Below are 25,602 nucleotides of genomic sequence, written 5' to 3' on the forward strand. Positions count from 1 at the left end.
CACACAACACAGATGCTTTTTTGGTTTGAAAATGAAATGGCAGCTTTAGCTTTCTAGTACAAGTAGTTCATGCTGGTGTGAGTAGCTTTGTCTCTCTTCAATGGGTTCGTAATGGTTGGAAACTTCAGATTAGGAAAACTATGTGACATACTCTCTCCTCATTTGACCATCTTAACCAAGCAGATGTGGGCAACTATCAAACTCTTGAATTGGACTAATAATGTCATTTAATCTGATGTCAATCTGGGTGAACTAGGGCCATATGGTTAACTGAAGAATTAGCGTATTACTGTTTCCAAGGCTTTTCTTTATACAAGTCTCCTATCAATAAAGCCTTTGTTTTCTGATAATGTGCCAACACGTGATAGTCATGAAGGTTGTTTTTTTTCCCCTCTAAAACAAATATTTGGTGTTAAAATTAGGGATAAAAGGTTTGACCTAGGAGGAATGAAGACTGTACTTGTAACTGTTTGATGACTGTGACGACAAATAACTCGGTCGACCGAGGGAGTAACAGTCTGTGCAAGAATCCTCTCAATAAAATCACATCTTTTGATGGTTTGTCGGGTTTCTATTGCAATGGCACTGTGTTTGAGTCAGAGAGAAATAGAGCATTTCCTGCCTGCCCCAGCGCTGGTTGGTCAGCTGCTGTTACTCTGGTAATTCGGTTCACATGAGCTGCTCATTTCCATCAACAAGAGCCGAAGTCTCATGTCTAAAGTCTCCTTTTTTTCTTTTTCAATGCACTGTCCACCCCACCCCAGGAATACTCCCACCTCTCTGCCTTCCCTATCAAACACCAGAGCCCTCTTCATCCCTCCCCTCTGATCAATGTTTTATTCCTCCATTTTCTGCTGGCTTCCTGGCTCTGTACACTAACACCTGAAGCTGCACTGTAAGGTGAAGCTGACATGGCTCCAGAAAAGCAAAATAATGGACTCGACAACTACGCTTTTGCAGTAAGTATAAGCTTTATCTAACTTTTACCAAAGAAACAGTTTGGATTAGCACGTGTTCCTATGTGGTATGTACTCTAATATGCCTCTTATTTACTGCTACTTAATCACACTGAAGGATTCATTCTGTGAGAACCAAGCTGCTTATGAATACTGTTCATTTTAAATGTAATTTGACCCTCTTGATCACTGAGATTTCTATTTATGTCAGTGTCACAGCAAAAACTACATAACATTGGATGTTTGTAACTGACACTAGAAGAGAAGAACTGGGAAAGTTGTGTCATGGCGATGCGAGAATCTACTTGTTTACATTCTTGCTCCTCCACACTCAGTATCACATTATGGAAAGGACAAATGCAGCACTGTTTGATGAGAGGAATAGAAGCTGTTTTTTTTAAAAACTTATTTATTTTAGTTTTACCCTCAGAATTTAAGCCTTGATAATTAAGCTCTGATATTATTTTTATTTGAATTTTTTTTACCATTGATTGATCAAGGAAATGATTATGACTGTAAATCATAATATAAAGCATTCAGTCAGTCTGTATTCTGTCATAGCTAGTGTGCTGATGTATGGCCGCTTTTCTGGTTTCCTGCTAAAACACCAATACCTATTCCCTAAATAAACAAAAAAATTTTTTGTCCATTTCTTGAAGTTGGAAGCCCGCTTCTGTGATCTAAATGACACAGGAGAGGAGCTGCAATCCTCTCTGGACGAAGACACCAACAAACTGGCCTACTGCGTCACGGACGTTCCTCCCTGGTACCTGTGCATCATCCTCGGCATCCAGGTACGTTAGGGAGAAGACCATCAGGGCTTGTTGGGCTTCCATCCTTCTTTCCTTCATGCTGAGATGAAGAGCTCAGCTCAGCAGGATTCGCCGTTGTTGCTTCACAATGCTGTCATGTCCACGGTGTCACATGGGAGCTTGCGTTTGGCATTCGTGTCATGGCTTGGTTTTTGTTTATGAAGGTGTAAAATGTGCCGTGAATGTCAGCAGGGGTGAGGAAGTTATGTGTCACCGTAACAGTTGTCAGCAACATGAGTGTTAGCTTCCTATAATCATCAGTAAAGCTGTCATATTTGCATACACTCACATGCAATTGCGTGAAATCTGCAGAAGAACTCTACATCTGCTGTTTCTCTGTCGCACTGATCAAGCTGACTGCCAGCTCAAAAAAAGTGATGTTACGATTAAATTAAGCTCGATCATGTTCACCTGAGGATAGTAATAATAATCAAAAATAATAAGGATAAGAATAAAAATCTTGAATTGTATCACAATTTTCATACACTAAATGCAACTAACAACAAATGACCTGCACCAAGAGCTTCACAGTGATTGTGCAGCAAATAGACTTCGCTTAAATCAGGGTTGGCAAACTCATTTTACTTCAGGGGCCACATACAGTGTAATCTGGTCTCAAGTGGGCTGCATGAGAAAATATTTGCATCATAATATATTAATAACTACAACTCTAAATGTCTTTGTCTTAGTGAAACAAAGGGGAGTTCACATTTAATGTTGTATCATTTTTACAACACATACATAAAAAAACCTACGATTTCAACAATATCATGCCTCAGTTCAACAAATGCTTCACAACTTGCAGATCACAGTGGATTTTAATTACACTATTTACATGTTCAAAGACCCCCCCCCCCCCCAAAAAACAAACAAAAAAAACATTTGCCCACATGTAGCTGAAAATCAAAAATACAGTAGGCTAGCTCATATAATGATGGAATAACATGTCAAAAATCTACAAACGTTCTTTAATGTAGACACATTTTCTAGATCTGTGTTGTAATCCTGATTGCCTCAACTGATTCACCACACAATTCAAACTGAAGTGCGCCCCTGGTGGTGAAATGATTACATTGCATTTGATGTCATCATTTCTCACAGTTGACAAATTTGATTGCACTTTCTGGCAGGCCAATTCTGGCCTGGGGGGCCATATGCTTGACACTCCTGACTTAAATAGTGTATATTCCACACACTCACCATTGGGGATGGCTCCCATACAGGAGAAACTTGGAGTGTGAGTTTGACTGAAAAGGCCTTTGTTCTTTACCCTTCTTTTATTTTTACATATCAACCTGTTATATTTTCAGTTCTTTGGCAAATGCACTTCAATTAATTGTCTCTCTTAATATTCACAGCACTGCTTGACGGCATTTGGAGGCATCATCGCCATCCCACTCATCCTGTCTCAGGGTTTATGTCTGCAACACGACAGCCTCACGCAAAGCCACCTCATCAGCACAATCTTCTTCGTTTCTGGGATCTGCACCTTGTTGCAAGTGACCTTCGGCATTAGGTGAGGAAGTTCAGGAGAACAGTAAGTCAGTCAGTTAATGAGCAGCATGATCGCTGTAATCGACCTGTTTGGAAGTGCTCTCTCTCTCTCTCTCTAATTGCTGGATGGTTTTCGTTAATGCACAGTTACTTGCTCTCGCCTTGTTTTTGTGCCGCATTAATCCAGCAGTACAGGAGGGTGCATTAATGAGGAATTAACCGTGCTGCTGCTTCTTGTTAAACAAGTGGAACAGACCGAACCTTTCAGCTTTCCTTCTTAACCTCCGGTGAACTCTGCAGTCTGCCAAGATTTGCATGCATGATGAACAATGGAAAATGTTACTGTGCTGCTGCACACAGTTTCTTTTTTAAACTGCACACAATTGCAACAACATTTTGATTGTTTATGTAGACATTTGAGCATTGTCGAGATTTTGTACTGTATTCTAACGCAATGCCTCCATGCCAAGTCATTGTGCCCTGTCTCTCATTTCCTCGGGGCAATAACTCTTCGCTCTCTCACCCTGTTTACAAAACAAGTGGCGATTGTGAGTCTTGACACAAACACAGAGGCGTTAACATGATGAAATGGCTGCCTGTTTTTTTTTTTGGGGGGGGGGGGGGGGGGGGACTTCAAACTAGAACTGAATGTTTTACAGCTCTGAACTTCAGCCTCGTTGAATCTTGGTGCCACGGCTGGATTAGCAGAGGAATTTCCATCTTATTATGTTTGGAATCTGGTTCCTGCTAAATCCACATTCTCCTGGCTTAGCACCACTGATGCTTTCCTGTCTTGCTCCAAATACCCGGACATCAACAATCTCCATTCCACTCAAAAATCGAAAGAAAACAACGCCAATTATTTTCATGCTTTACCTGCTTACATCAAAATGTAATTAGTGGAGAAAGAGACGTTACCCTTCGCAAGAGTTTTCTCACAAGACTGCCGGAGACTCGCCTGCATGCTGTGACTCAGTGTTTCAGCTACAGTCTGAGTCGAGTAATAAGGATCACTACATAGTAGATTACGATAACTTACTTAACCTCTAGTCTCTGTCTATCTTAATTAGAGAGCATCCCTCCATCTCCACATGATTTGAATGAACTCTTTTCTAATATGTGATTTAAAAGAATAAAGCCTGTGGAGCGGGGCTGTCAGACATACAGTAAGGCCTGTGGGTCAAAACGGGCCGTCCAATCCGGCCAAACCACCAAGCGAAATGTAAATATTTCAAAAGAAAAGCCAGATTTTTTTTTTAACAAAGCCATGCTGTCAGGGTGAAAAACATGCATAATGCTACAGCTATATGATGTGTTTTTTTGGACATTTCACTGTAGTTTGCACCAGAAGGTATCGTTAAAATTGGTTATATATAACATTTTTCAGTGGTAATTGTTTGTGTTTGCAAGTATATAAACATTTTCAAAATGTATACTCAGGGCCACAACAACAACAACAACAACAACAACAACAACAACAACAACAACAACAACCAAAAAGTAGTTTCAATTTAAAGGTTATTATGGAACTATTTTACTGGTCGAACCCATTCAAGATGAAAATTGGGAACTAAAATATGTTTGACAACCCTGATGTAGAAGGAAACTCACTCCCTCTAACCACTCTCTAACATTTTGTACACTATCTTCTATCTGTCAGAAACTATTAGGATATCTGATTTTTGCCCCGCCCCTCTCTTTTATCTTCATCTCCAGACTGCCGATTCTCCAGGGTGGTACGTTCACCCTGCTGGCCCCCTCGATGGCAATGCTGTCCATGCCAGAGTGGACATGCCCTGCTTGGACTCAAAATGCCAGTTTAGTCAACACTTCCTCCACAGACTTCATAGACGTGTGGCAGAGTCGCCTGAGAGCAGTAAGTTAACTGCCGTCGTCTGATCTTCACAACGTCTGACGTGCTGTGTCCGGCTGGAGCCTGAATAAGATATTTTTTGATGTTGCATTGTGAGACACAGCCCGTTCACTATCAGAGATACTTTTATTTGATATTAGTTTTAGTGTTTCAAACTCTGGACTATATTTCTCGTGTCACCGTCACAATGAGTTAAAACACACACTGTTTCTAATACGGGAAAAACAACGTGTGCACACTTCATGCTTGCTTGAACAATAGTCTTTTTCTTCTGCTTGTTAAAAACACTGTATCACTCTAGTTGGGGATTTAGTTAGACTTACAATCAAATATACTACATAAAAAAGGTTTTTTTAGATTCTCATCTATTCAGCACTTTGCATTACGTTATATGAAAGTTTTGCATCTATCTGTTTTGTGGACATTTCACTGTTTCTGCACCATTAAAATCGACTGTATGTTGAGATTGCAGTGATTTTTTTGTACCAATTGTTTAGATTTGGAAAAATGTAGACTTTTCGTCTGTGCCACAAAATCTTCAGAGCATAAATTGAAAGATTTGTATGATATTAATTCACCGGTCCAGACGTTTAGCTGCATGTGAGGCCTGAAATAATGTTTGACACCCTGTCCCACAGGAAGGTCCTTGAGAGCCGATGTGAAATTTGCTTTATTCTCTCCTAACATTCTATGAGTCAGATTCTTACTGTTCCCATATGTGTTTGTGTCTTCAGCTGCAGGGGTCCATCATAGTGGGCTCCCTCTTCCAGGTGTTTGTTGGGTTCTCTGGTCTCATTGGTCTTTTCATGCGCTTCATCGGTCCTCTCACGATCGCTCCCACCATCTCTCTCATTGGCCTGTCCCTGTTTGACTCGGCCGGTGGAAGTGCTGGAAACCACTGGGGCATCTCTTCAATGTGGGTCAAAGTCTATTCACAGGATCTTTTAGTGATGGAGATAAATTTGTTTTCACTTAAAATATCATTTTTTTGGTTTTGTTCGGAAACAGCAGAATGAGTTTTTCTCAATACACAGATCTCTGTAGATCATATAGGCTATGTTAATACACAATGTCTCCTTCAATAATGTTATAAATTCTATTTAATCTGCTTTCACCCTCTCCTGGGGTACCAACTTCCTATCTAAAAATAATACCCTTGAAATCTGTGTAAACTCTTAATCCCAATGCCAAGGAGAAAAGCCTATTAATATGTTCTTACCCAATAACTTGCATTGTTTTCTTCCGTGTCATAAGAGCTCGACTCAGCTGTATTTAATATTGTGCTTTTTTGCCCCCTTTTTTTTCATTCTTGTTTGAAACAGGACCACAGCACTGATCATCCTCTTCTCACAGTACCTCCGTCACATATCAGTGCCCTTTCCAACATACAGCAAGGATAAAAAGCTGCATACCTCCCGAGTCTACGTCTTTCAAATCCTCCCTGTATGTATGACAAACTAAAAAAAGGTTATATTTGTTGTCTTTCAATCAAGTCAAAGATATAACAGTAGAATTTCTGTGTGTGTGTGTGTCTACCTTTAGGTCCTGTTAGGAATCACCCTGTCCTGGCTCATCTGTTATATTCTGACAACCTTTGATGTACTTCCTACCAAACCAAATATGTACGGTTACCTGGCACGCACCGATCTGAAGGGAGACGTTATAGGCCAAGCTCCCTGGTTCACCTTCCCCTACCCAGGTATGATGCGGCAAAAATCAATTTGAGTAATGTCTTTAAATTTGACTGACCTTTATCTGAAATCAAAGTGATCATTTCCAAAAGTGTCACATTTGGTCAATGTAGTTGCTGTCAGAACATAGTTCATCTCGTGGTATTTTATAAAAAATAAATAAATATGGAGAAAAAAATAAATCACAATTCCACATGAGCAAGCGTTGGCAGGCATGGAAAGGAAAACTCCTGTTTACAAGGAACAAACCCTGAATGGATCCATTTTCTGAGTGTACCGGTTGAGGCTATAAACAGTAGGACAGGCTTGATGGGGACTTTCTGTTTTAGGTTCATATATCATGAAGGAAGAGAGGGAGGACAGACGAGCAGCGGTGAGGCTTTAAACAAGGTCTCCTCTGAGTTTTATGCAGCAGCACCTCAATTAGGAAAATGTCCAGCCCGAACTGCAATCTTTATTCAATAAGTATCGTTTTAATGCCTCATCTCAACAGTAGTTGACCTCCCTTACTGAAACTGGAAACTGGTGTCACGAGAAAGGAGCCTGATAGCTGAAAGCTCTGCCATCCATCTCTACTCTCGGAAAGTCCAGCAGCAACCTGGCAGGAACAAAATGTTCTGTTGTGATAACGAGGCACTAAAAGCTCCTCGATAAATAGATTTCTTTGTTGAAATAACACCGTGTGTAACAGTCCCGCTCTGTATTTTTGTATGAAGTGCCTGTTGGATGGTGCAAATACTTGGCGACTTTGACCTTTTCCTGTTTCTTTCAAATTTAGGACAATGGGGGGTGCCAACTGTTAGCTTGGCAGGCGTGGTGGGGATCCTGGCCGGCGTCATTTCCTCCATGATAGAGTCGGTTGGGGACTACCACGCCTGTGCCAGATTATCCGGAGCTCCGCCCCCGCCTAAGCATGCCATCAACCGGGGCATTGGCATTGAAGGACTGGGCTGTCTCCTGGCTGGTGCCTGGGGCACAGGCAATGGAACCACATCGTACAGTGAGAATGTGGGAGCCCTCGGTATCACGAAGGTAAAGATGATCCTCCTTCACGTACCACACACTCAACTCACTCCAGGGCCAGACATTTTTATTACGTTATGATAATAACAAGCAAATGAAACACATTTTATAGGTATTGGGTAGGTGTTACATATATGACACTTTTGTGGATCATTAATTCATAATGGCAAGAAGGAAAAATGACCTTGTGTGCAGAAACGACTGCCCTCGCGGTTTCACAGGCACTTTATAATAATATTCGGTGAGGAAATTTATTTTTGGGAATATTTATTTTATGGCAATAATACGAGTGACCACTGGAACAAGTTAGCAGCGAGTGTGAGAGGCAGCGCTGTATCCAGCTGTGTCAAATACAACCATGACTGCTGCTCAAGAAACCACATGGAAAAAGAATACACAGAAGAAGCCTTAGAATAAACAAGGGCTTGTCTGTACCCAGTGTACTCCGTGTTTGGTTGTGTTTTCCCAGTTCACAGTGACTCGTTTTCCAGATTGGTGACGATGGTTTCTTGGCTTCCTTGTGTTTTATCCACTAGCCAGTGTCTCTTAAAGGCCCGAGCTTCCAGATACCACCGCGTCTGTGGGAGTAGTGTACATTTCAAGGGAAAATACATTTCTCAAACCTTCTTTTGCAGGTCGGGAGTCGCATGGTGATAGTGGCCGGCGGGGTGTTGATGGTGGTCATGGGCGTATTTGGTAAAGTGGGAGCTGTTTTCACGACCATCCCGTCGCCTGTGATCGGAGGCATGTTCATGGTTATGTTTGGTGTCATCTCAGCTGCAGGAGTTTCTAATCTGCAGGTACACACTTTATCCATTTTAGTAAATTCCAAATATTATATTGACCAAACACTTATTTGGGGGAAAATAATTCCGTGCTTGTTCTATATTCAGTACGCAGACATGAACTCATCTCGAAACATCTTCATTTTTGGCTTCTCCATATTCACCGGTCTGGTCATTCCGAACTGGATTTTAAAGAACCCCAATGCCATTGCGACAGGTGCGGAAATAAAACGGCAAGTTAAATGTATTTTTGATAAACAGTCTGACATAACGTTTTTTTTTTCTTCTTGCATTATGTGTCCAGGTGTGATAGAACTTGACCAAGTGTTGCAGGTACTTTTGACAACCAGCATGTTTGTAGGAGGATTTTTCGGCTTCATACTGGACAACACAATTTCAGGTACGCTTCAAATTGATTTTATATATATTTTTTTATGTTTTTTAATTTTAGTACATAATGACTCATTATGTTATTGTGATATCAGACCCATAATCACAAGTATAAGACTTTCAATCCCCTGGCTAGTACCAGAGAAGGCCCAGTGATTAGAAAAATATATGCCTTTTCCCAGTAGTATTGAAACTCTGCCGATCAGGAGGATGCCTTTTCCCAGCATTTTGTTCCTTTTAATTTCTGAGGAGACACCATGATAAATAGAAGCAAGTGTAGGGAGTAATGGGGTTCCTCTAAAAGAGTCAGTACGGGTTATTCTTATGTGTTTATTCTCATAAAACATCACGTAGAGTTCCTGGTGACGTTCACATCACTATGATATGTGATATTTCGACTGTGTTTCAGCTCTTATTACAGTAGTTTTACTATACAACAGCTTCATTCATCACATCATGCAGCCAAGTAGAAAGGAGCACTGAAAGAAATTATGACTGAAGATGATTCAGCATTTCCAAGCTTTGTGAAAAGGAAGCAAGCAAGCAAGCAAGCAAAGCCACAAAATAGCACAAGGGCAGATTTGGAGTTTAACGCGTTTAACACGTGTCCAACAGGATCAAAGCATGAACGAGGCATCCTGGCCTGGAACAAGGCTCACGAGGACGACTCAAGCAACACACTGGAGAGCGAAGAAGTCTACGACCTTCCGTTTGGCATCAGCTCCTACTTGTCCTCCTCCCCCTGGCTGCGGTACATCCCTTTCTGCCCCACCGGCAGGCCCAGCTCCCTGGATGGAAGCAGAGCTGACGCCAACTCGCTGGAGCCTAAACTGTTGCTGGGACGTCCCGCGCCCGCACCGATTATCGTTGGAGTCGGTCTGTGAGTGGCGCTCTCGCTCCAGCGTGCCATTTTTGGGAGATTTTGTCCAAAAACAGTAACATCGACGGCAGCTTAGTTTGGACCTTGTGTCCTAAAGACACTGTATTGTAGCAACACGACACAGAGAGATTCAATCGCCTTATCTTTGATTCTAATGTGGACTTTCATCGGGCAGATGGATTTTCTAGCCTTTGTAGGCAATGGTTTGTACTGCTTAAAGAAGGCCTATGGTCTATATAGCTACAGTTACACCTTTTTTTTTTTTTTTTTCTACATGGTTAATTTGTATTTCAGAGTATATCGTGAAGTTCCAGATAATTTGTGATGACTTAAGTTAAAAAATCTGTTGCTTTATTTGTTATTTGTTATCTTACTGGTGTCATTTCCAAACAGGTGCTAATGAACAAACACTGACAAGACATGTGGATGTGAATAATGTTTAATGCCATAAGAAATATATGGATCCAACATCTAGTTCTGTTTATATATAATACAGTACCTCATATACAAATTAACGTTTAACAGTCATCATTCTGAATACTTCTTTATTTATTGTGCTGACACTTTCTGAAGAGACTTTTCCATCAGGCTTCTTTAAGCCGACCTACATACAATCTATAACTTTGCCTCAATCAGCACGACTGACTCATTTGATTTTTTTCATTAATGAGCGTAGATTTTAAATTCCAACAGAACAACATGGTAACAACACGAGTGTTTTCTCATTTTGTCATCAGATCCTTCTTTATGGCTTTGTACAACTTAACAAACGACTGCGCCCACACCTCCCTCTGGTGGTCAGCGCTGGAACCGACCGCCTGCTGGACCGCATACACCAGGGTCAGCAGGGTGCGTTCAAAATCCTCCTGGTGCAGGCGGCAAGTGTAATTCGAAAGGTTCGATATGAGCCTAAATATGTCTGTTATCTTCTTGGGAATTATCTCCTCACAAATGACGTCCAAGTTTCTCGCCTGTCGGAGGGAAGCCAGCTCAGCGTCCTGGACTGAAAAAGCACCGCTGCTGTCAAACTGGATCCCGGCCATCAGGATCTGTGTGGCGAAAGAAGTGAAAGGGAATCGGCAGTCAATGGTTGTGTCAGGGTTTTCTTCTTGGTAATACGTCATGCATACGTCAGTGTTTCACCTCAAATAATAAATGCACGTCACTGAAGGAGCTGTGGAAAGTGGGGTTCATCACTGGTGTTGCTGCTCGTTTCGTCCTGCTCGCAGCTGGGAACAAGGCTAGTCGGTAAAAAGAGACAGACACAAAGGATAAATAACAGCAGAAATGTTCTCCTTTCACGTCTCATGACTCGCATTTGTCTTGTGAGTTAGCGCCTTACGACCAAAATTATCTTTCAGCCTTTCAAGCCTGAGATCTGTATGACAGGCAAACAATACCATAGAATACAGTTTTCACTGATCATCTGTCATAAGTGAAATTCGGGTTCATTCATCCCACAGCAGGACAAAATGCATTTGATCTATGACGTGCACGGTGCGACTTTTAAACTCTGCAAGTCTCTGACCTCACAGGTGATTTCGATCAACAGATAATGATACGTGACTTCAAGCTTCAAAGGCCGAGGAAGAATGAAAGGTGGAGCCCCACATGGATAATACAACAGGCTCCAGATGATTTTCACATGCAGTGTATGGTCTTAGTCCCCTTTTACAGCATTCCTTAAGCTCACTACTGAGGCCAGGACGTTAGCTATGAAAAATGTCTTCACTAATGCGCACAGAAAGAGCTTTCCGCTGAACTTGTTTATGATTTTAGGATTAGGGGGATTTAGTCTTTGTATTTTTTTTGAACAAACGAATTGAATGAGTATCAACTTTGCCAATCAAAATATAAAGCATGAAAAAAAAACACACATATCAAACACATTTTAGTTCAGGGGCCACATTCAGCGCAATTTCATCACGTAAAATAGTGGCAAAATAATCTTTAAATTTAAATTTCTTTCTTTGTTGTGGTTAATACTGCACATACAGTGAAGTGTCAGGAAAGCCTCTCAAAGCTGTTACATTATTCATGTTTTATACAAACTCACCCTGACTGCATGGATGTAAAGCTCATGCTTTGTAAAGTTTGTATTGTATTTGCTACTCTTAAGAAATTGGTTTTTGGAAGAAACCCCCCCCCCCCCAACGTTTCCCTTATATTTTTTTTTACCATTCCTGGTCTCCTGGGCCAGATCGGAACCTCTTGTGGGTCGGTTTTGACCCGCAGGCCTTACGTTTGACACCCCTGATGTAAAGCATTAAAAGAAAGCATGTGAAAACTTTCCAGTTTTACACAAGTTGCGGAACTCCCCTCACAGCATGCATATCGGAAGTGCAAACCCAAAAACCGTTAGTCGAACCATGTGCAGTCAGACGAACCCTCGAGGAAGCACAAATGACGACAAATTATTTTAAGAAAATCCATTCACCACTTGTTGAAACGTCCCATCGTATATCGGCTTGACCAATCACATGGTCCTCGTGACAAACTGACCAATATTGTGAGGTGAGCACTTTGTTGGAAACACATCTGATATTATCCGTATAGTGTTTCTAGTGATTATGGTTGGAACTGGTATAAAAACACAGGAAATGAGTGGATGGAGCAGATGGACAGAAAGCCTCTCTGTTCAGTGAGGCAGTATTAAGATGACTAACATAAACAAATTATTCATATACTCTATTATGGCCTCAGCCAAAAGCTCATAGAGAGGCATGAAAAACTACGGAAACTCTGAAAAGTCTTCAATAAAAATGAGGCAGCCTTCCAAATGTCAGCTCTTTCAGGCCCTGCCCTCCATGTGTTTACGTCAGACTCAACACGTGAAACAAGAGTTTCAATGAGCTTCTGCTGAATCACACCTTCCACACTGTCGTAACATAATGATTTAACTGGCTCGTATTATTTAACAGGAGTACTTTTTGCTTTTTGTTGTGTCCAAACACGTTTATTTACACATATACATCTATCTCCAATTAGAATTCTACTGCTCATAACATATAAGCACAAATGAGTTTGGATACTGTGTCATTAGCCGCTGGCAGCCAAACATTATCAGTAAACTGCATACAGAACTCATGTATTTTACCAGATGAAGTTTGCTTTGTGCTTCCTTTTTTATGATTTTGAAATTCAGCTTTGACTTTTGACGTGCTGTCTGTCTGTGGTGGAGCGTCAAGGAGAAACGTAATATTGGGATTCAAGATGTTCTGAACATTTTTAGCTATTCGTTGATCCGAGAGGGGTTTCCTTTCATTTTGACTGGGCCTTTGTTTTTTTGTTCTATTAGAAAAACAGGTGGGAAACACATTTGAACCAAGAGTAAATGACTAAATGTTAAACCTACAAATCAATACTGGTATCGCAGCAGAGAGGATCAGGGATCACTTGATAATGATTTTATAGACATACGCTAAATGACAGAAACCTCCACAAGAGTCACGCAACAACTGAACCATTTCAAGTAAATGAGCTTTAGTTCTAGTTTTACCTTTAGTCCGGCATCGTGTGGCACCTGTCCTGATCCAGCAGTAGAAAAGACCAACTATAACCATCTTCCTCGGCAGCATGTCGGCTGGTTTGACCTTCACCTCAAGTTCTTCTGCTCCTGATCCGGCACTGCTTTTGCATTTCTTTCCTCTACTCTGCATCTGCTGCCTCATCTACCATCGTACTACTAACTTTCTTCGTCACTCACACCCTCTGACTCAGAAGTACGTTTCCTCTCCCCCTCCCCTCTTCATTCACTCTCTCTCTCCCCCCCCCTCTCTTTCTGTACCTCTCTTCGGCAGACACTTTCATCTGGTTGTCATCAAACTCAAAGGCGAACCCTCTACGCTTCTCTCTGACCTTTTACGGGTCCACGTGGGGGGAATTAGTGTCTGTTTCCAACATTAATTTTTTTTTTTTTTTTTTTTCAGCATCAATATCTTCACGTTTTCTCTCTGTGGCCTCTGAAAAGTATGTTGACTGTGAATATTCCCATATACAGATTTCTTAAAGTAATAATTAATTATTTACGAAAAAAATCTCATCATATGAAAAGTAATTACTTTAAAATGCTGTTTTATTTATTTATTTATTTGGGGGGGGGGGGTTGTCCTAGACGCCAGCCTCTTCACATGATGCCGTCTGGACCTCGGCTCAACACCCTGTCCATGAAGACCAGGGACAAAAGAGAGACAGAGGTTGAGAGACACAGACTGAAGCAAAGTAGCTGAAATAAACTCCTACAGCAACAGACGACTCCTCTGAAAGTAAGGTAATGTCTCTGTAGGGGCCTGTGAATTCATCTACAGCACTATGGACCTAACTGGTATTTTGCAGAGAATATCTTTGTTCTTTGTCATTAACGCCTAAAGCAGCACCTCGTTGGGACAAACTGCACGGTAACATACGGAAAACTTGTGTCACTGTCCCAAAAGTTGCTTGAGACCTCAATGCTCACACAGACAGAAAAACACGGTGGGTCTCCTGAAATACGTCAGAGGGTATATTAGCAATTTATACTGAGAAACACCATGGCAGCTACAAGCCCATAGACTGCACTATCTTGCTTAAAAAAAATAATCCTGTCAATATTGGCTCACAGTGACTTTTGAATTATGCATCGCTGATTAGGAAGACAAATTAGCTTAGATATTATAAATGTTTTTTGTTCTGAAGCGTCTCAAGAAATCAAAGTCACCTTAGATCAAGGGTGTCAAACATGAAGCATAAGGCCCGTGGGCCGAAACTGGTCCGCAAACGGTTCTAATCCGGCCCACCAAACCACCGAGCAAGTAACGATGACCATGAACAACTATTTGTTCAAATTTTTTTTTCAAAGAAAACTTCGATTTTTAAAAAAATGACATTTCCTAAGAGTTCCAGACTTCACGCAACACTGAGACCTGAGATGAGATATTGTGACGCTGCCATGAAAACTAGTTACCTCATCGCTGTCAAACGAGCCTCAGAACCCGGCCGAAGGAGAAATGGTAAAAACATGCATCATACAACAGCTATAGAAGGAGTTTTTGGGACATTCAGCTGTATTTTGCCAATATTTAAAAAAAAAATGTCATTAATTTGTTATAGGCATATGGTATTTCAAACATTTGTGCAATATATATACAAATACATACACATATATATAAAAATATTTTACATTCATTCAGCCTGTGCACCCTTTCCCAGTATTATTCACATCCAAACCCTACATAAAAATACACCATCAACCACCTGCGTATAGTTTACTGTGTAAGAGGAACCCATATAGTTTACAAGAAGGTAAAATTGAAATTGGTATTATGTTGAGATAATGGTCATTTTCCGTGGTATTACTGTCATGATATTGTGCTATGAGCACGTTACTGTCAAAGGTTGTATGTATGTAATGTACGTATGTAATGTATGACTTTTTCAAGGTGTTATTATTAGGTGTAATTATTTTTATGTATCCTTCAGAAGTTCATACAAACAAATATGTTCCCTTTTTAATGAAGTAGCAGCCAGTGATGTCGTGAGTTATCTGCTGTTCACAGGCTGTTCGGTCATTGTAACAGCCTGTTTTTATTAGTTTAAGATGTCAAGAACGTTTTAAGGACAAACTCTTATGTACCTTCAGTTCCTTTTTATTTGCCTGGAAACTGGATGATTCGAAAATTATTCTCGTTTTCCGACAGCGGCTTTATTTCTGTACATCACCTTCATGTAAGGTCACGCATGAGTTCTGTTTTTAGCCACAACTTCATCCGTCAGCTGGGTGGAGCACAGGCGACGATGCCAGGGTTTGACCACCGGGCGCAGGCTGTGCTCTTCAGGAGGAAAAATGTGGAAAGTTCACACTTCATGAACAAGAAACTCACTATTTCTAATTGCACAATGCATGCACCGTGAGCTCAGGACAGAAAACATCTGTACAAACCACAAAGAAAGACTTTGTTCACTGCTTGGCGCTCCTCACCTTCTCCACAAGCCCGAGGAATACTTACCCGAGGTACAACCATATAAAACATATTTTTTATTTGTTTTAGTACTATAGCGTGAATTTATTCCACCAGGGAAGCCAGAGTGATGCCAACCAGTGCGCAAAACACACCGTGATCATTTCTCAAGGATAGTTAAATCTGAAAGTGTTTCAATGGCGTCATGAGTGGCAGGAATGCACACACACACACACACACACACACACACACACACACACACACACACACACACACACACACACACACACACACACACACACACACTGTAAAGCTGGCGGTGAAATCTCCAAGGACTACAGCTCAACAATTTGTGCAAACATATTATGCTGCAGTGTTTGAGGCAGTTTAAACAAACAAAAAAAAAATGTTATTCTAGGCTGCATAGTACCTTAAATTATTTATTTTCTTAACTTGGTTTGATTGAGTGACTTAAGAAAAGATAGGGCGTCGTGTGAGGCCTGGAACTGTACTTTATGACATTGAAAATCAAGTTGCCTGCAGGGACTCATCTGTTAGGTCATTCCGGGTTGTGCGTAATAAAGTGTAAAACCAGACTGCAATGCTTTGTAGAAAAGTCACCTGCTAACATTGAGGAAATAAAGACAGCGACTGCAGCTCGGAGCAGGTTTGATTTGAATGATAATGTTAATTTCTTACATTGTGGCTCTAAATTTATCTAAAAAAATAATAATTTGTAGCTCTCAAACTCGGGACTACAGGTGGGTCAACACCTGGATATTCAGTAGTAATTGTCTTGTTTGTGTACTTTTGGTTCAAAAAGATGCTTCGGTTTGGTGTTTTAGTGACGGACTCATTTAACATTACCTTCGCTTCTCTTGAGTTGACAGACTTCATGGCTCATATTGGAAATGTGCAGATGAAAACATGAGGCAGGGTCATTTATCAGCTAATAGGAGCACTCATTATTGTGTTGTACTTCATTTTTTTAAACGAAGTATAATGATATATTGTACAAGAATATTACATCCCCCACCAAAAACAACATGTGCATTGCAGTCACGGCATATAATCGGTTTTTCCATTCTTAACTGCAGAAAACCTAAAATGTCATCACTGTCAGGTCTCTGTGTCTGTCTGCCCCAGTGTCTCACCTCACGTTTCCAATTAACCAATGATCTTCTCCCTCTGTGTGCTCCTATCTGTAGTGTTGAGCTCCACCTGTGTCTTCCCAGTGTATTTAAACCTCTCTCCCCCCTGTTGTCTGTGTCGGCTCGGCGTGTCGCTACTGTTTCCTTGTGTGTGTGTGTGTGTGTGTGTGTGTGTGTGTGTGTGTGTGTGTGTGTGTGTGTGTGTGTGTGTGTGTGTGTGTGTGTGTGTGTGTGTGTGTGTGTGTGTGTGTGTGTGTGTGTGTGTTTGTGTGTTTTTTTTTATCACAACAGAACACATTGTGCTGCTCAGTTTGTCCATTTCTTAGTATCTGCTGTAATAATCCACTGTAACCAAGAGCTTTTCATTGTACTTTGTAAACTGGTCAAACTTTGCCCAAAGACTTGCAAAACAAATGGAAGATTGGATAATTTAAATGAATGTAGAAGAAAACTCAAACATAAGGCACTGTTTAAAACTCAACTGAACACAAACTTTTTAATAGATTACTTTTTTTAACCGTTCATGAAAACATCTGCAAACCCACTGTCTCTGTCTATCCTCTTACTGGGGATAGATTTAATAATGATAGATTTTATGTTGTTGGCAACATAAAAGGTTATGCACCTACATTATAGCATCTATAAGTAAATGTATTCACAATGTGGTATGATATATATGTGACTTCATTATTCAGGATTTGAGTGAATACAATCTTACAATATTTAGATCTGGCAATGTTTTGCAGAACGTGAACGTATGAACCTTAAAAGCATTAGGTTAACCGGATATGTTGCCGGTGAAGTCGCTCTATATGTAATAACTATGTTTGGCCACTAGATAGCAGCACCACTCCATGTAGATCTTTAACCACTATTTAGTGTAGCGTCATTCAGTGAAGGCCATTCAACCTTTCGAGGAGAGTTTGTTATATTTCATGACAAATGTGTCACAGATGTGAACCCAAAGTGTAATTCTGGGTTTTATTTTCTGTTGTTAGTGTTTTTTTTTTTTTGTTTGTTTGTTTTTTAAGTGAAGCACTATCCATTTCTGATAAGAGCTGAGTATTGACATTTAAATCTTGGCTAATTATTTGGAACATTTTAGATAAAACTATCAGATTTTGAAGATCTCCATTTCAACACAGTGTCTGCAGCCACCATTTTCCCGCCTGGCACTGCAGACATCCCAGTTTCTTCACAGACCATCTGTCATCACTCTGCCCTTGCATTGTATGCTGCTGTCTCTATGCCAAACCCATTTTATGATCCATTCAGCCACCCTCCGGATTCTAAAGTGACACTAACTCCTCATCATTTCTGACTTGGAGGACACGCTCCTCCATCCGATCTTTTTTTGCTGGGGCGAGCACACATCACCACTCATTCAAGCCCAGGATCCATCTGTTCTTCATAGACAAAAAGCACAGCCATGACTGTAATTATCTGAATGGAGAAGTTCAAAATCCCGGCAAAAAAGCAGGCGAGACGTGACATTCTGGGACAGTCCAAATCGCAACCAAATATAGCATTGTGGGAACAGAAAAGACTTCTGGCACAAAGACAATTACCGTACTTTGAAAAACGACCTGTGTTTTTGCATTTTGGGCTTGAGAGGCAACAAATATCTAAACCCTTCAGGACGCTGGAACAACAGCTGCTTTGTCTCAGAATGGAGAGGATAAATCTCAGTGCCATGACGCTGTAGTTTCTTCTCCTGGGTCTTCAAAAGACACAAAGGCAGATTGGATTCTTATGAAAGATTAGGTTAAACAATTCTTTGTTGTGGAATTAATTACAGATGGTGGAAATCCAGGGGGATTCAAAATCAAAGCGTCTTTTCACTCGGCGGAAGCTATAATTATTAATATGATTATTATTACTTCTATACCTGCTTTATCCGGACCGGGGGGAGCTGGATAAGATCACAAAGACCACGGCTCTGCAAACTTTACCATGAGACGAGACTTTTTCGCTCGAGCCAAACCAGATCAACTGTGTCTGGGTCATATTCTAAACACGTTTAACTTTTAAAACAAAGACAACGGGACTTTAGAATTTTCCAAGGAATGGTTTAGCTGGATATGATGTGTGGATTGTAGAGCGTGTCACTGTCGATAGGAGACAGAGGGTTAGGAGTGGCAGAGATGAAGATGTTGAGGGTCTTTATTGGGAGTGATGGACCGGAATTAAACAAACACATGGGAGAGGAACAGCCGAGCTTGAACAGTTTAGATGTAAACCTAGACGTGGATCCAGGTGGAGATGGTTTGGACCTGTGCTGGGGAGTGATGGTGGATAGATCAGACATTTTGAGGTTGGAGATAGAGCAGCCAGGCAGAAAGAAAAGAGGAGGACCTCCGAAGATTCAAGGCTGTAGCAAAGGAGGACCTGGAGATGAGGCAGCTGATAGAGTGAGGTGATGAAGATAAAGAATATCTTTCATCTATGTTGCTAATCTTTGGTCATTTCCAGCTGCTCATCAGCACAGCTGAGAGGGATTTCTTTCAAGAGTACTTTATTGTTCATTTCTTGACACATATTTAACATACAGGTCCATTCACATGTAGCTGAACTTTTCTTTTCCTTTAAGATCTTTATTTTGTATCCATCCATGGTAAAGTGCTCTGGTCTATTTGACAAAATGTTCAGACATTCATTAAACATCACATGAGTTACCTTGAAATGCTTTTAGAGATTGCTGCTGTGCAACAATAATAATAAAAAGTGTATTTATATGTACATTAACATTAGTTGTTTGTAGGTTAGAGCAGTAATCTTGTGACTGGAAGATTGAGGTTTGAATACCACTGCTCACAAAGCGTATCCAGTGCAAAGCTCAAGCCAAATCAAACATGTACAGTAGTTCATGCTCTGCTGGAATCAGGCAGCCAAAAGACTTTTACTTGTATGAAAGAGTCAATGGACCAAAACAGCAGTAGCAGCACTACGAACAGATAGAAACACAACATCTATGCCCACTTTAGTGTCTCCACTTAACCTCAAAAGTATCAATTCTGCTCATGAGAATAGAGATAAACCACAGAACGAGGAAATTATGCAACCTGCCAACAAGTTTAAACCTCTGTCCTTCAGGCTGTGTGTTAACCACGACATCACTGTGCAATACAACAAAATCAACACAGTTACAGTATGAGTGTATAAATATACAGAAAATATATAAAAGTACCAAGTTTTTTTTGTTCAAATATTATTAATGTTCAGCTAATTCTCTGTTATTGAGCGGACCCTTCAGGTCGGAGTTGATCCCATCCCCCACGTTGTCCAAAGGTAAAGCTGAAAACACTTCTTCAGGCCAGAATAAGTGTTCCTTTGTACAATTAAAGTCTTTCAGAGAGGACAGAAACGGCACAACATCTTAACAAATAAGGCAAAAAGTTAGATATATAATTCCTATTTGCCAGTGGAAATTTCCCCCACACAATAATTTGACTCAGAAATTTAGCAGTTTGACCAGCTTAAGTAATATGAATGGATATATTTTCTGAATGAAGTCATAGTTAATACTATTCAGTTTCATATAAATGAAAGAACGTCTAGTTGTTAAAGCTGCAGTTAAAAAAATGACAAAAGACAATTTATGTAATTAAATTTGTACATTTGATTCCATTCTATTCATTCTAAACGTCCATTTTTCCAGGAGTTTAAGGGCAAAATAACAAGAAGCACCATTCTTGACTAATGCGGTTGCATATTTTATCCTGTTTCATACAAAACTGTTCTGGAGATTTAATCTGAAATCCTTTGCCTGCAGAAAGAGACACAGACCGCCTGACAGTCTGGATCCTCCCTCTCTTATCTCTGAGGGGGACAAATGAGCTGTCGGCAGGGGCAACACCTTGACTTTGCTCCCTTATTGCTCACATTTGGCCCTTTGAATCTTTGTTTAAGCTTGGGGATGCGTCCTTGCCGCTGCACTTTTATCAGAATATAGCACGTGTTTCTGCTTGAGCTACAGAAGCTCCTGTGTAAGTCCAAGGTCTTTTGGCTCCTTGCTCGCATATCTCCCTTCTTAAACATCCTCTTTTGTTCCACAGTCTTTTGTTCCGCTTCCTCTCCTCTGTCTTGAACTTAACATTTGACATCTATCATCATCTCCCTTCCTTTACGATCAGAGAGGGAGACTCAGACATGCGGAGCTGTGACAGTTATGCAAAATCGCACAGAAAAAGAATAATTCATATTTAGTGCCATTCGGGGATCGCTCCGGTTTACCTCCCCGCTCGCATGCAGCTCTTTGAAGCAAGTTTGGTTCCACTTTATGCTCCTAGTTAAGCTGTAGTAATGGCTCGGTAATATGAGCAAGTGACCAGAGGGCTCTGTGTTCAAGGCCATTACCTCAGTTATAACTGCAGGTCCTGCTGGGAGCTGGGAATTAGGCCTCCTTCTTACTCTGCCGGCCAAAACGGAAATATTTCCTTTCATCATTCTTTTATACGTTGGAGTGCTCATATAATAAAGAATATTAGGAAATAGGGGAAATCATGAAACTTTGTTATAATCAATAAACATCGATTATTCACATGCTGCAGATGTACAACCTGCGCAGTGGTGTAGTGGTAAGCACTGATTGTGATGAGGTGCCAGGGTTCGAGTCCATGTGGAGTTTGCATTGTTCTCCCTGTGCATGTATGGGTCTCCTGCAAGTACTCCTGTGTCTCATGCACGCATGCATTCAAGGTTAATTGGGAACTAGAAAATTGCCCATAGGTGTGAGTGTGTAGCGGGTGTATGGCCTCCCTCCCTTAGTGAGCTGTGATTGGCTCCGGCCCTCTATGAGTCTATGCAAATGCATATAGAAGATGGATGCATGGATAGATATGCATGCTCTCAAAAACTCAATAGAACATCAATAAGAGCTCAGTCGACTTTATGAAGCAGATTTGTGTATTGGCGGCTTGTTTAACATAGCGGTCACTTCACTAATGGACTGTGATTCCATTGAGATCACAATTACGATACCTTCTTCCTGTGTACTTCCTTCATGTGCTTCTTCAGCTTTTATAACCTTTTTACCTCTCAGTTATTCCATCTTTTGCTTTTCATTGTCTGTGACATAGCTCCATGGACGATAATGTTTGCTGGTCCACTACTGCAAATTTGTGGAAATAAAATAAATTAAAAAAATGCACAGATACAGATGTTTGTACAGGAATTCATGGATCTTTCTCTCCAGAGGTTTAAGCGGTGTTCACACTTGCAGGTCTCTGATAAATGCAATGAAAAATTGTACGATCACACAGAGCTACTGTCAACGCCAGAGGCTCTGTTTCTTGATGTTCTCTTCCATTTTGTGAGACTCCATCTGAACATCTTTTTGTGTCAGCGTGAGAAGTACCCCCGTGGCGTGACCTTGGGCCTTCAGAAGAGAGGCAGCATCTTGTCAGTCTGATGACTTTCATTCTCCTTCTCACACAGTTCAAAAGGGCACAGTATGAGTGTAGCCCAGCTTGCGTGGGAGCCCAAACACACAATTTCAAGCCAACAGACTTGTGAAAAACATGCAAAATGATTGTTTTCACAGCTGTGCCCTTGGCACCGACGCTTCATGCCGGAGTGAGCGGTGTGTATCAGACAATCTGAAGTTCAAAACCTGAAAACAGAGACCTCCGCATGTGTTGTTACAGTAACCAGCACAGGTTGAGCGGAGGTGTAGAGGGAGGATGAGATGAAGGTTACTTGTAGATGATTGATGGTGTTGCCTGCGGCGGTGTCATTGAGTAATTGACCTCAAGTCATCCGAGTTGTTACTATTGAATTAAGGATGTGTAATGAAATCACGGAGTGCTAAATGTGGAGATGTAACTCCAATGGAGCAGGAGTGATGATCGTACTGCTCCTCCTCTCATGTTTCAGGTTCCGGTGTCTGGCTATACTTATGGACTACAACGCTAAACACAGGCAAAAAAATATTGAGTGATCAATCACTGAATGGCACTGATAATGTTTACGTAGGGTTGCTTTTCATTGCATAACCTGTCATACATGAGAATGCCATGCAGATAGAAAGAAACCTTGCAGACTGTACACATTTTGCAAGCATTGCATAAACAGTGGATTCCACACACTGTATACACGACACGCTCCTTGACTCAAGCCCACAATACAAGGTGGATGACTAAAGTTCAGCACTTGGATGACTAAGCAGGTCTTATGGCACGATGCATTGTCTTACTGGAATCAGATTTTTTTTTGATTTTTTTTTTTTAGCAGACTCTGGGATAATTCCTCTGTCACATGCGACGCAGTCTCAATCAAAACAACTTTTCCATCCATGGGAATGTTTGGTGGGTGGCTCACTCTTCTTGTGGTCAGACCTCTGACTGTGTCACGCACTCAAAGGAGACTTTGCTGCAGTTTGTAGGCAGGTATTTAGTTCTTTGGTGTACTTACCCAAAATTACCCTCTTGAATGAGGCTCCAAATCTCTTAACCTCAGGGGGTAAATCTCTGCACTTTCCCTCTTCTATTGTCTGCGATACAGAATGCAGCATGTCTGTCTTTACACACACAGTATATGCAGGAACTCATAGGAAGTCATAAGTTTACAGAGGTCCCAATGATTTACTCAAACAACTAAACCTTTTTCAACTTTGGCGGAAACCAGATGGACACCACAGACAACGAGACTCCGACCGAACGGTCAGCGATATGACTAATGGTTAGTCGAGGGTGAAAACAAGGATGTGAGTAATTCACCGGTCAGAACCGGATCTGGGGCCTCTGGTTACAATCTTTTGGCTCCTATCTCACGTGGCTCTGACCATTTTCTCTGGAAAAGTTGGGACACAGAAATATGGGCGAAATTTGCAAATTAGCAACAATTTTCTTGGAGTCGCATGGAATTAGTACTTTACATGCACTGCCTGCATGTTGCACTGCACTGGGCAGATAAAATCATATATTTCTTGGCACTTGCGACTGTGTTGCAAATCGTAAGGCAATATTTGGATCATGAATAGGCTACTGGTCGCTGTGAGGGGCTGCAAAAATATTATTGTCATCACACGAGTGTCAATTAGTGATGAAGCACATCTGCCACAGGAATTTGTAAGAGTCTTTAAATTTTCAAAAGCAGGTTTTGACTTGAAAACTTGGAAAAATCTCATTAGTCCAGTAATTTCAATGGAGGGTTGATTCATATGTGGTTTAAATGACCATCATCTCAACATTACCTGTAAATTGAATATGAGTTTGAGGGCCACAATGTATGGAGGTTGGGGCCATATTTGGTCCATGGGCTGCAGATTGCACATGTTTGAGTTGGATAACTCAGATTCCATGTCCAGCAATCATTCTGTGAACGGATGTCATCAGTTGCTCATAAGAGAAGTTGCTGGATGAAGACCAGACTGAGGCTCTGTTTACCTTTCAACATTTTCAAGTAATATTGCAAAACTTTCACTGCGTTTTGGGGCGGAGCCACTGAAAATACAATTTGTCTGAAATTGGGGTGGAACTTTTGAAAACACTCGGGCGCCATCTCTGTGTTTAGACGGCAGAAACGTTGCTACTGCACCACGGTTGGAGTAAATAGTTTTTTTTTTTTGCATGTGCGCAAGTAGATGGACAACAATAACAATGTTTGCCTCCAGATTGTCATAACTCCTAATCCATATTCTCCTGGGACTTGAGAGTTACTTGTAATAGCCATCTAACTACTTGTTCTGTCCATACAATTGTCCGTGGACTCCCATTGTTATTGTTTATAGCGAATTGTTCTGTGTGCATGTGTGTGTGGTTTCATTACAAAAACAATCAACAGCACCCACTGGTGGCCCAACATGAAAACTACATTAGTCACGGTTTCTGCCATTTCCGTGTAAACAGACTTCGGCTTCAAAACGTGGCTGCAAAACGCAAAACATTTCTGGAACAACAACGATGTGTTTTCAATTAAAAGGTTGTTGTGTAAACAAAGCCTGATATGATAAAGACTAATTTTGACTGTATTTTGCAATTTTAGACAACCATAATGAATAACCACTGTTATGCAAAAAAATATAAAGGCTTTGTGAAGATGTTCAGGATTCAAGTAACACGTTTGTAAAACTCTGGACTGCACTCATTGTGTACTCAAAGAGGAATTCAGCAGCACAAAGCAAAAACCGCACAAAATCAAAATAAGGCAATAAATTGCAACCGAAACTGGAAGATTTATTTGTGTATTTCCATGCAGGCAAAACTCTTCATCTCATCTCATTCATCTGCAGTTCACAGTTGTGCATATAGAGGCTGCATGAGTATGTAAACGACAAGTGACGTGGTGACAACAATGGCTTTACGCCCTCAAATGTTTCTCTAAATGTCATGACACAAGCTTCATTGTCTGCTTGCAAAAAAAAAAAGAAAAGAAAAGGAAAATGCAAAGCAATGATTTCTTTGTGTAATAGCCCCATCTGCTGCAGTGTCTCATTAATCAGCACACTTGGACAGGTTGTTAGTTACAATTTGGAGGGGGAGGAATTTAAAGTGGGATAATGATTTGAAAACACAAATGCGATGCAAAAATGAATGCCACATTGTTGAGGTTGCAGTAATCACGACGATTATATTATTAGAATACATAGACGATGCGGATGAAAATGAACAAA

General features: G+C 40.8%; 1 protein-coding gene across 2 annotated transcripts; it reads left to right on the forward strand.

Annotated features, from left to right (window-relative positions):
* The first annotated feature begins 682 nt into the window (after positions 1-682).
* slc23a4 (solute carrier family 23 member 4) lies at positions 683-11,076 on the forward strand. 2 transcript variants are annotated; one of them, XR_013935815.1, is made up of 13 exons: positions 683-959; positions 1,616-1,750; positions 3,127-3,284; positions 4,979-5,138; positions 5,870-6,051; positions 6,458-6,578; positions 6,678-6,834; positions 7,605-7,858; positions 8,485-8,649; positions 8,743-8,851; positions 8,939-9,034; positions 9,640-10,107; positions 10,642-11,072. XR_013935815.1 is itself a non-coding variant. In XM_080475619.1 (13 exons), the coding sequence occupies exons 1-13, from the start codon at positions 912-914 to the stop codon at positions 10,790-10,792; spliced, it is 2,001 nt and encodes a 666-aa protein (XP_080331745.1). In that variant the 5' UTR covers positions 683-911; the 3' UTR covers positions 10,793-11,076. The 2 variants fall into 2 exon arrangements, 1 of the variants encoding a protein (XP_080331745.1); XM_080475619.1 differs by having other exon boundaries at positions 9,640-9,904; positions 10,642-11,076.
* Positions 11,077-25,602: the final 14,526 nt, after the last annotated feature.

Source organism: Lipophrys pholis (assembly GCF_963383615.2).
Source record: "Lipophrys pholis genome assembly, chromosome: 11".
Classification (NCBI taxonomy): Eukaryota; Metazoa; Chordata; class Actinopteri; order Blenniiformes; family Blenniidae; genus Lipophrys; species Lipophrys pholis.